Genomic DNA, 12,057 nt, shown 5'->3' with positions numbered 1-12,057 from the left:
TAATTCCCTGTGATTTGGTTCTGTAACATGCCACGACTGCCTCAGGACTTGGAATTTTTCATCATGGATTGAACTTTTTGTTATGTCCTCCTAGTGGCTGTGAGTCCTGGGGACCGCTTGCTGTATCCCGCGAAGAAAAAGACTAAGGCAGAAAGAGACGCTGAAGGAGACCAAGTGGACTCGGCACAAGCTGACAGTGAGCATTCACTTAAAAATTTAATAAAACAGTTGAATGTAAATCAGTACTTTGTCGCAGCATTTAGCTTGAAATTTATGCATGTATTTTTTGGGGTGTTTCCTCTGTAGAAATGTTCCAGTGGCAAGCATGTGAGATCATGGGTGAACTGGTGGAAGGGCTGCAGAGCGTCCTTGCCCTTGGTCACAGTAAAAACAGTGTGTTCCCAGCTTTTCTCACACCAACTCTACGCAACATTGTCATCAGTCTGTCCCGACTGCCTCTGGTCAACAGCTACACCCGAGTTCCTCCACTGGTCAGTGTTTGGAATGAAATTCTTTGTGCAATTTAGTGACAAAGCATTGGTGTATTTGTTTAAATGGTGTATGTTTGTTTTGCAGGTTTGGAAACTGGGCTGGTCCCCTCAACCAGGAGGAGAATTCAGCACGACGCTACCTGAGATCCCTGTGGACTTCCTGCAGGAGAAGGATGTCTTCAGAGAGTTTCTCTATCGCATCAACATACTAGGTACAGAAATGTTAAATAAAATTGTCTCCCTCCTTTCATACAGTATTAATATCATATTGTTCTTAATGTGACATTTTGATATTTTCACCACTGTACAGGCTGGAGTAACAGGACTCAGTTTGAGGAGACCTGGGCCACTTTGCTGGGGGTGCTGGTCACCCAACCCATCACTATGGCCCAGGAGGAGGAGACGCAGCAGGAGGTACACATACAAACATAAAACTGCTACTGGTTACTGAGATTTACTTGCTTAGAAAAACAAGTGCAAGTGTTTTGTCTTGACACCTGTATGGAGCCATTCTTGCTGCAATCTTGTGTGTGTGTAGGGAGTTTACTAACTATCTCAATCGGTCTGTGTAAATGTGATCTGATTTGTAATTGGTCAAAAGAATCTGAAGATGTGTGCAGAGATTTGGGAATGTTTACAGGAATCTTTAAATGTGTTATGCTATTTGTTGGTCTATTGAGATTTCCACATGTGTAGACCAATCTGCAAAAGCGTGCATAGATCTGTGGTTGTATAAATACATCTGTAAACATGTACCTGGATAATAGTGGCTGCAATTTCTTTGTTTTTACTAATGCATGTTTATCATTGACTCTAGGAGGATTTGGAGCGCACCCAGTTGAATGTGTTGGCAGTGCAGGCAATCACCAGCCTGGTGCTAAGTGCCATGACCCTGCCTGCTGCTGGCAACCCTGCAGTCAGCTGTCTGGAACAGCAGCCCCGCAACAAGAGCCTCAAAGCCCTGGAAACAAGGTAGCTGTACAGCTATTGTCTCATGGGGAATTAGCCTAAAATAGGAATGTGGCAATATTTAGCTAACTTGTTACTAATTTGTGCCCAGGTTTGGAAGGAAACTTGCAGTTATCAGGGGCGAGGTGGAAAGAGAGATTCAGGCTCTTGTGTCCAAAAGAGACAATGTCCATACACACCACCCGTACCATGCATGGGACCCTGTGCCCTCACTGTCTGCAGCCTCTGCAGGTAACGGACAACCTGCATTCAAACTCTCTGTAACTACAGCTCCACTTGATTTAGTTTAAACTGAATACATTCTGTTATACGCTGTATCAGCAGGTACGCTGATCAGCCATGAGAAGCTGCTGCTTCAGATCAACACAGAGAGGGAGATGGGCAACATGGACTACAAACTGGGGCAGGTAAGAGAAAAGAAGTGATGGGTTGGAAGAAGCTTGAATAATGTAGTGGATTTAATAGATAATATCTCAATTGAATATGCATTTTTCTCTGCATCTCTTTTTCCAGGTCTCAATCCATTCAGTGTGGTTGGGTAACAACATCACCCCTCTGAGGGAGGAAGAATGGGGTGAGGATGAAGAAGATGAAACAGACACTCCAGCACCCACCTCTCCGCCGATATCTCCTATAAACTCAAGGTCTGACAATGAAACATTCATTCACATGCAGTAATGCCCTAATCTCCAATGCACAGGCGACTCTGCATTGAAATAAGCTTGTACACTGTGACTTACCATTGTCTCTGCTTTCAGGAAGCACCGTGCAGGTGTGGACATCCATTCATGTTCTCAATTCCTCCTGGAGCTCTACAGCCAGTGGCTGATCCCTGGCTCCCCGAGCAACAGAAGGACTCCAACCATCCTCATAAGTGAAGTGGTCCGATCGGTGAGTTAAAACACACGGTTCGTAATTTAGGCTACATCCATACTATGTTTGGGAACACAAACTCCGATACGCCTGGCATCCAGTGCTCCTGAGTTTTTAGAGCCGCTAAAACGGAGAAGTTTGAAAAAGTTGCTGGCCCTGTTAACGTTTGAAAACAGCAGGGCTGCATTTTATTCTGGATGGGTAGAAACTGAGAACTTTGGAAACTTGCAACAGCTTGCTAATTGGCTCTTGGATCATGATGTAGCCTTCACTGATTCGTCAGGCTCCTATCACATCACTCCCTTCAACAAGAAATCAACCTGCACCGGGGTAGAACGCAACATGGATAATCAATTACAAGCGTTACTGACCCTGTTGTCTTTGCTAAAAACTGTTTTTGAAGTTAAATTCTGCTTTTTAGGAGACAAGCTATTACTTGATAAATTCCTGTATACACTGGCACGCGCATGCCTTGTTTATATTGGCACGTGCATGTCCAGTGCACACAATTGGTCACGTGATATGCATTTTCAGGTGTCAATGTGGACACTGATTAAAACTAATACGGAGCCAAAACACACTTTCCTGGCGAATATTGAAACTGAGAAGATTGTAGACCCAAATATCTTCCCTCGGTATGAAATCCAGACTCTTGCTTGTATAGTATAATGTCAGTGTTAAAATTTATTGAGATGTTTCAATAATTGAGATGTGATGGAAACATTATCCCTATGCTTTTAAGGCACCTGAAGAATATTATTTCCATGTGCATTGAAGCTGAGGTCACTTCTCTTCTGAACCTCTCCACCCTCTTGTCCTTCTCTGTAGCTGCTGGCAGTGTCAGACCTGTTCACAGAGAGGAACCAGTTTGACATGATGTTCTCCACCCTGATGGAATTGCAGAAGCTCCACCCGCCAGAGGATGAGATCCTCAATCAATACCTGGTGCCGGCCATCTGCAAAGCTGCAGCTGTGTTGGGCATGGTGAGCATGTTTTTGTGTTGGTGAAATGTTTGTGATATATTATTTGTGAAACTATACCATCAACCTGATATTCGACAGATAAATATAAAGCATCTGAATGTGTATTTCCAGGACAAAGTGATAGCTGAGCCTGTGTGTCGCCTGTTGGAGACGACCCTGCGCAGCACCCACTTGCCGAGCCGCATGGGGGCCCTGCATGGAGTGCTGTATGTGTTGGAGTGTGACCTGCTAGACGACACAGCCAAACAGCTCATCCCCACTGTCTCCGAGTACCTGCTGTCCAACCTCCGGGCCATCGCTCAGTGAGTATCGCTCTTATTCTCATTACAGAAACAAACGCAGACCCTGACCTAATTAAATGAGCTGCATTGGTAATGAAAGGGTCACATTGAGCCAATGTGTTTAATGTCAGCTGAGTCTGACCCCCTCCCCCCAAACTCTAAGTGGATCATGTAATCAGTTTTGTCCAGCTTAATGCACTGATGGAATCAGTGCAATGCAACTCTTGGCCACTAGGTGCTGCTCTTAACGTTTTATTTACAATCTGAATCTTTGTCCCATTCACACTCTGTCTCATCTTTCTATTCTGCAGCTGTGTGAACCTGCATAACCAGCAGCATGTGTTGGTGATGTGTGCTGTGGCTTTCTACATGATGGAGAACTACCCTCTGGATGTTGGAACTGAGTTCATGGCTGGAGTTATACAGGTATGGTCAAATGAATATGGGAAAAATAAACCCTAACGTATATAACACATTTCCCAGTAAACTAAAGCTGGAATATATAAATTATAAGCGTTTCTCTGTCCCGCTCTCACTTCCCCCCTGTCCCTCAGTTGTGCGGTGTGATGGTGTCTGCCAGCGAGGACTCCACTCCCTCTGTCATATATCACTGCGTGTTGCGCGGCCTGGAGCGCCTCCTGCTGTCGGAGCAGTTGTCGCGTGTGGATGGAGAAGCGCTGGTGAAGCTCAGCGTGGACCGAGTCAACATGCCGTCACCGCACAGAGCCATGGCTGCACTTGGCCTCATGCTCACCTGCATGTACACTGGTAAGTAAGGTGATAACATGCCTGCATGCTGGTTAAACCACCAGAGTGCACTGTAATAGGACTGGTGCTTTCTTTCCTGCTGTTGTAACTTTGTCATTCTGCTACAAACTCTCATCATGGCATCTGGCTAACTCTCCTGCATGGACCCTTGTTGTAGTAGTTAACTACATAATCCTGACTAATCCTCACTGAGGCTGATGTAGTACTAACACTAGGGAAGCATGGAGCCATTCAAGTTAAATGCTCCGCTCTCTCATCCCAGACCCCTTCCTTCCTGATGTTAAGAGGAGCAATGCAGTTTGAGCAGGATAAGATCTGCTGTTAAACCACAAAGAAAATGTTCCTCCCCTCCTATTCCACTCTTGCCTTGGACTATTTATCTGCAACGCTCATAGCTTGGAAAACTCTGAAACAAACAAGGGTTAAAAGCCAAGTGTAGGAAACTCATTGGTTGGGAACATGTGGCTGCTAGTAAGCCCCCTGCATTGCTAACTTGTTGGTGTACAATTTATTGTGTATGCATCTGAAAGAACATGCACACATAAAATTGTATGTTAAAACAAATTGGGTTTTGTGTAATGTAAAAGTTACTCACGAGCAAAAATTAATCTGTGTTCATAATGCTACCATTTTAGGAAAGTATAGGTAACTGTAGTTACCTATACTTTCATCAGTACTCAAAGTACTGTATGACAGTATATATACTCAAAGTCCCAGTTTTCATTTCACCTATGACAGAATTTTACAAACCTGCTTGCTTCCCTGCATCTAATACGTGTGTTACAGTGTTTCCCACACAACTAGACTCCGACTGTGGTGGTTGTGTTGCATACATTCCAGGCACATGCATGCTCTCATGCGCACCCTGAATTTTTGACCATCAACCTGCATGACAGGATTTCTTCTGGTGCTTCTGATTAACAATGTGAACAAACTGCCAAAAATACATCAATGTATCGTAAAAATATATATTTAGTTCAATATGAAACAGTGGTGGGCTGCCACAGTCTAGGTAACTTTTGGGGAAACACTGTATTATGTACAAATGGTACCTCTGACATACCCTACCTCTAACCCCTACGTTGGTCCCTACTAACTCTAGCAACTCTTAGCATGTTGTCCTTATGCTGACAGCCTAAATAACTTTTATTAAAAAATAATAAAAATTCGCTGAGATACCCAACAAATTCCTTGAGTTAACCTCGGCTCTTGCAAACCGACATATCACTTTCTGCATACCTCCCCTTTACGTGCTGTACAGCAGTGCAAGCTGAAGCACATTGGGGTCACAGGAGAGGCTAATCTAGTATGTACCCAGGAAACGTGGCATTGAAAATCTCTAATACTTTAATCACCAGTCGCTTTATAGAAACCCTTCTGAAGAATGTTACTTGACGTGGGTAGCTCCCCGAAATATACCAATTTTTGATTGAGGTCAACTCAATTTTGGTCTGAATCTTGTGATAGCAGTGTCCCTACTCCACCTCTAACCTCTCACCCACTGGTTCAACCGGTTCCAACCCCCCCCCTCTCGTCCTCTCAGCGGTGCTTGCGTCGGGTTCAGACGTGACAGGGGTTAGAGGTCAGGTTGACTCTGGCTCTGCCGTAGCGGAGGCGGTGGGCGTCACGGCGGGTCATGTTGGTTTCTCCTCAGGCAAGGAGAAAGCCAGCCCTGCCAGTCGCCCTGACCACGCTGACCCTCAAGCCCCAGACAGCGAGTCGATCATTGTTGCCATGGAGAGGGTCTCTGTGCTCTTCGACAGGTACACACAAGCACACCCACCCGCCATTGTATGTAAACTTAATTTAAAATGTATATTGCAGCCTTCTTCTTTCCCTTTTTTATTTTATTTTTTAGATGCATGGGGTTTGTAGAATTCAACAAAAGGCTGCTGTACTTCATGATAAAAAGCAGTTCCACATGTTTTGTTTCCTGTCATCTGCTCTGTTGTGGGGTTTCCTGTTTGTAGAATCAGGAAGGGTTTACCAAGTGAGGCTCGTGTAGTGGCCAGGATTCTTCCCCAGTTTCTGGATGACTTCTTCCCGCCACAGGATGTCATGAACAAGGTCATCGGAGAGTTCCTCTCCAATCAGCAGCCCTACCCACAGTTCATGGCCACTGTCGTGTACAAGGTCAGCGGCAGGACATGAGTCCATGCAAAAGAAAATCACTTAAGTGTTTTTTCCTTGGGCATTTTATGGCACGGCAAGATTAAAAACTCTCAAAAACAGGTTTTGCTCTTTAGACTCAAGGCAGAATTTGATCAGATTATTCTTTGACCAAGGAAATGCTGCATTGCTCAGTTTCCCTTTTACCCCTCACTCAGTCTGCTTCTTGCAGGGAGCATTCGCTCAGTCTCAGTAAAGCCATTACTTTGCTTTGACCATGTAAGCCAGCTCTTTTGTTGTCCAATCAGACAACAGGTTGTCAAGACAACACAAGCTTGAGCAAAGACAAAGGGTTTAAAGTTTTTGTCCAGGAATGTAACATGGTGATAAAATTTAATAGTTAAATAAAATATGAAGCATGATTTGAGTTTGTATTAAAATAAAGATTATTTTTCAACATATAAATGTTGGCATTTTCTTAGATTGAATATTTGTTAAACAGAAATTTGTGTTCCTGCTTGGTTTAGAAATTAGGTAATTTACCCAAAACTTTTTAATGTTCAAACTGGCTGATGTGGTGGAAAATAGACACCTGGCATTTCAATGAGTCTCAGGAAAGGCGAGCAACTGTGTTCAATGCTCCTTTATAACAAAATGTATGTAGGCAATATTCTCCATTCATTTGTGTTGGTCTAATCTTTCCTCAACTCTCCCGTGTGTGTGTGTCCCCCCATCCTCAGGTTTTCCAGACACTCCACGCCACAGGCCAGTCGTCTATGGTGCGAGACTGGGTGCTGCTGTCCTTGTCCAACTTCACTCAGAGGACACCGGTTGCCATGGCCATGTGGAGCCTCTCCTGCTTCTTTGTCTCTGCCTCCACCTCTCAGTGGATCTCAGCCTTGTATCCTTTACTAGTGCAGTGCCTGTTCTAAACATGTCTGTTAGGGCTGCTTGCTTGGCCTGTGGTAATGCTGGTTGCATCTTTCTTTTATTTGTTGCACCAATTTGATCCTGTTCAAAAAATGAAACTGAATTTGCTCTTACTGTTCACGTGTCTGGTTTACACATAGAATGACTTGCTAAACTGTTTTATTTCATACATTGCATGTTGGCTATTTGAGAGGTCTGTTAAGCAATCAACAATCCTCAGACTGAAGTTCACAACTTTTCAAATGCTCTGTAATTCAGAGAGCAGTTTGCTTGTTTAATCATATTTTATACATTTTTATCACATGTCCAAATCGCACCAAATTTGACGCTGCACTTCCCTGGTCCACTAACAATACCCATGCCTAGTTTGAAACGGATAAGATGAACAGTTCTTGAAATATGTGTTCTACATTCAGGCAGATCTTTGGAATTGGTAGATAATGAAAAGCAGATCTTGTGACCTTGACAGTGATTGTGTTGTAATGATGAGCTTAGACAAGCAAATGAGAGAGAACTTGTAACTGGTCTGTTGTCCTTAACCCCCCCGCTCTTAAACAGACTGCCTCATGTGATTAGCCGAATGGGCTCCAGTGAAGTGGTGGACATCAACCTGTTCTGCCTGGTTGCAATGGATTTTTACCGGCACCAGATTGACGAGGAGCTGGACCGCCGGGCTTTCCAGTCCGTCTTCGAGACCGTGGCCTCGCCCGGCAGCCCTTATTACCAGCTGCTGGGCTGCCTGCAGTCAATCCACCAGGATACATCACTGTGAGAGCAACAGGCTGAGACGGACATCGAGGCACAGAGTGAAAAAGAGGGGCCGGGGGGGGTTAAGCATGGGTAGAAGAGTGGATTAAGGTGAGAAATGTGGCAGGCTGTGAAATTAAATCCAATGTATACCTCCCCCTAAGAATGCTTCATTACAAAGACAGAACTACTGAAGTCGCCATAATAAATTCAAAGGAATCAGCGTAAAGGTATTTTGAAAAAAGAAACAGAGGGAGATCTAACTCCATGTCAGGTTTAGAGTGTAAAATGTACAAGAGCAGTCTCTGAATAGGAAGAGTGAGCTCCTGTCCCTAATATGAAGGACTACACCGCCCCCCCCCTCCACAGCCCATTCCTCAAGACGAATGACAGCACCTTGAAAACTTCCTCCAACCCAGCACCTTGATTTAAAAAAAAAAAAAACTATAAAGATCACAAATTGGATTTGTTTATTTTCCTGTGAGGACTTGCTTGAGTATTGTGATGTGAGTAAAGTATAATAGAGAAGAGAAAAAACATGAGAAAATATTTACTATATTTAAAAGTTTCAATGCATCTATTTTTCAAGTGTGTTAAATAGAGGTGTGATGGGCCGACATACAAGTTGTTAATAACTAGTATCTTTTTATATTTGTTGTGGTCATTCCGACACATTGATAAGATTTCATGTGAGTCACTTATGGCGTAGTCTTGTTTTTTTTCGTGACCATGAGCAGGGGATGGGTGTTGTGATCTGTCACTGCAGATATGTCAAGTTACTCCTGCATCCGTTCAGTGACACATTCTGGATGTTAAGTGAGAGGACAAAGAACCAGACGGGTACGAACTGAGCATTGTAAAGAGAACCTCACTTTGTGCTGTTTCTAAATAAAATAGTTTTAAATGTTTAAGGGCCCATACACCTAAAGTCAAAAATACCAAAACTGCAGTGATTTCATCTTTCATTTTTTATTTTAACCAGTTGCAGGAGGAAAATCTTTTCCTCGTATGATTTTATGATCGTGCTTCTGTTTGTTCCTTTTGTTTCCATTACATACACCTCCCCCAGTGCACCTGAACGATTCCACCTGTCAACTTCCTGTCCCTTTTCTTTTTAATTCTCAGGATGTAAGATGTGACTATTGTTGTAATAAGACCAGATGTAATTTACAGTCTTTAAATGGAGTTACCTTTGTATCTTGTAAAATTGTAAAGTAATATGGACGCCATGGTGCATGATAAAATAGGAAGCTGTGTAAAGGTGAGAGATGTTAAATAGCTGCATAATATGACGCCATCTTCGTCTGTCTTAAAACACACGTACACGGTAAGACGAATCGGCAGAATGCAGAAAGCTTGTTTTATTGAAGACTTGACCTCGAGTTGCCTGGGAGTGTGCTGGACGTCGTCACTCTGTACATACACTTGCCTTAGATAAAAGACTGAATATGTTTGTCCTGTACACTGAAAGCTTGAAAGCATGCTTAGCATTACTGCTATTTTCTTGCGTAGTCCTTAATACTGTTTCTGTGGGCCGACTGTTGCCATGACTGTTGTGTGGGAGAGATGCAACACAATCCAAAGGGAGCCTTGTAACCTTAGCAACCAACAGCCGCTTTGACAAATCAACAGACAGGGGAAGTGAAGCGTAGGGATGCCATGTGACGGTTTACTGTTTTTGTTGAGCTTTAAATATTGTTTTGTCTCAGTTAAAGATGGGTAAATATTTCATTGTCTTTGTACAGAATATTAAATACACCTAGCACTTAAAAACTGGAAGTTGTCATCTTGATGTCAGATGTGTTCCACAATGCATAAAAGCATTTTACTGCTTTTCAACTTTTAAAGGCAATGGGACCGGTTTCCTTTGGTCACGTTAAAATAATATATTCCCATAATAAATGGCTCTTATTGAAATCACAATGTGAGGCCTGAAACAGATTAAATTAGTCTCAGATCAGATTTTTTTTTATTTTTATGCTACTTATGTGTCAACTGGACAGAGGGAATGTTTTCACCTAGTCCTTTGGTATTTCCCCAGGCGTAAGAAAAGCAAATGCCTGACTGGGGATCCCTGCAGGGGGTAATACGATTACCCAGAAATCCTTTGTGGTTTTGAGAGATGGGCGGGGAGGTTGTGGACAAAGGTCATGTTGGACTGATTTAACACGCTTCCCTTCAAGACTTTATTTTCCTTCCACTGGAGGAATGAAGGCGCTCAGAGGATAATGTAGTCACTGCTTTTGACCCAATAAGTCTTTTCTCTGCCACGTTGTCCCATAATGTCACCTGCGTTTACGATTAGCATGTTGACGCTTGGCATTAAATGAATACATCTGCGTTTGGTGCCCACTTGTCACAGTTGTGATTTATTCAATAAGTGTGTGGAGGTGGTGGAAGAAGCAGAAAGTGAGGAGTCACTTTGCAGCTTTTTTAATCTGGAGCCTCCATTTTTTTTTATTATTTACATCTGCCTGTAAAAACATGATTAAAAGCGATTGTGTATTTCAGTTATTTCAATATTTTGATCACTGCATATGGTCCATTGTAGAAATGAATAAATTATTTAAAGATGCTAAAGTTATGTTTCGTTATTTAATGACACAATTTCCTCCCTGTGGGTTCTATGCTGGGCTCGACAACCTGACCGGTTGCCTGGCAAACACAGGGTCCGCTGTGCGTCTGTAATATGATCAAACAATGAGGTTATAACCATTAAAATGTTTTGCCACACTCTGCCTCCTCTTCCTCTACCAGAAAGAACGAGCTGTGGCCGGCCACCTCAAAATAACCAAACGGCAACAACTGGGCAGAGTTTAATAGAAACCACAAAGAGATGATGGAATTTGTTGCCATTCAAAGATCTGTTGTATTTGACCTTATCTTTAACTCTTAACTGATCTTTTCCATGGTGAAGTTTGTCATGGTCACATTTTGTACAGTTTCCTTCTCATCCAGGCTGTAATTCCCTTTTATTGACCAGAGTATGAAAACGTAGTTCTTGGTTTTACAGCACCCATTAAGATGGGCTCTTCATGATTAAAAGGGTATTAACAGGATTACTGAGCAGCTGCCATATGGTTCATGAAGCACTGAAATCACGATGGCACAGGTACAAGGCAACTGTATATACAGGGAAAAACTTATGGCTGAACTTTAGACAGGCTTTATCGTGTCATCTGTGCGACTTACACTAAATACTTTATACATCGGGACAAACATGATGTACGATGTACAAATAATCACATGAAAACAAACAGGCGGCACTTGAATAGAAACAATGCTTTAGATCTTTTTATAGACCTATAGAAATGTAAATTTCAAAATAAACTTTTGAAACTAAAAGAACAAATCTTCAGATGTGCTGTAACTGGTCTTTTCTAGTTTGAAATAGAACTTCGGATGTGAAAGTTGTGCCACAGCTTGTACATTAAAGATGTGTTGACATGTAGAACTTACGGATAGAAAATGATCTAATGTCCCAACAATGCTTTAGATTGTTTTACAGGCCTTATTGCAACTGTAAATTGCATAATTCAAATAACTACGAAACACATCAAAGACAGTTTGACCCTCAGAGGTACAGATTTCTTATAGAAGTGAGTTAGTGAAGTTTCGCTAACAATGTTGTTGAACCGTGTCGTATCTATTGTAAAGAAAAATAACTAACAAAATCTGAGTGTTAAAAAGTGGCTGCTTGTACATTAGAGTGAGCAGCCTGGATAAACTTACCTCACACACACACACACACGTATAAATAGATCAGTTGAGCTCCATGGATGAAAACTCTATCAAATGAACTTGTATTATTTCATCAGTTTGAAGTCTCCCCCTCGGCTGCCCACCCTGAACACCCCTCCCTCACTCCCTCCCTCCCTCTTAAGGCTACTTCGCCAGATGGTGCA

General features: G+C 42.6%; 1 protein-coding gene across 6 annotated transcripts in view; it reads left to right on the top strand.

Moving 5' to 3' along the window:
• htt (huntingtin) overlaps positions 1–10,732 on the top strand; it is a 32,735-nt gene extending 22,003 nt beyond the window's left edge. For 2 of the 6 annotated variants that reach the window (XM_035169982.2, XM_047342154.1), the window contains 17 exons: positions 95–196; positions 307–491; positions 577–703; positions 802–905; positions 1,309–1,463; positions 1,552–1,691; positions 1,785–1,867; positions 1,974–2,104; positions 2,219–2,351; positions 3,162–3,317; positions 3,429–3,619; positions 3,910–4,024; positions 4,153–4,366; positions 5,910–6,129; positions 6,337–6,499; positions 7,216–7,376; positions 7,964–10,732. In XM_035169982.2, coding sequence (XP_035025873.1) covers positions 95–196; positions 307–491; positions 577–703; positions 802–905; positions 1,309–1,463; positions 1,552–1,691; positions 1,785–1,867; positions 1,974–2,104; positions 2,219–2,351; positions 3,162–3,317; positions 3,429–3,619; positions 3,910–4,024; positions 4,153–4,366; positions 5,910–6,129; positions 6,337–6,499; positions 7,216–7,376; positions 7,964–8,177 — 2,594 coding nt within the window. In that variant the 3' untranslated portion in view covers positions 8,178–10,732. Of the gene's footprint in view, positions 1–94; positions 197–306; positions 492–576; positions 704–801; positions 906–1,308; positions 1,464–1,551; positions 1,692–1,781; positions 1,868–1,973; positions 2,105–2,218; positions 2,352–3,161; positions 3,318–3,428; positions 3,620–3,909; positions 4,025–4,152; positions 4,367–5,909; positions 6,130–6,336; positions 6,500–7,215; positions 7,377–7,963 lie in introns of all 6 variants that reach the window. The other 4 variants (XM_035169972.2, XM_035169956.2, XM_035170008.2 and 1 more) reach the window with 3 other exon arrangements.
• The last annotated feature ends 1,325 nt before the right edge of the window (positions 10,733–12,057 follow it).

The sequence above is a fragment of the Hippoglossus stenolepis genome, chromosome 2 (genome assembly GCF_022539355.2).
Source record: "Hippoglossus stenolepis isolate QCI-W04-F060 chromosome 2, HSTE1.2, whole genome shotgun sequence".
Classification (NCBI taxonomy): domain Eukaryota; kingdom Metazoa; phylum Chordata; class Actinopteri; order Pleuronectiformes; family Pleuronectidae; genus Hippoglossus; species Hippoglossus stenolepis.
This window is presented reverse-complemented; position numbering and strand designations above follow the sequence as displayed.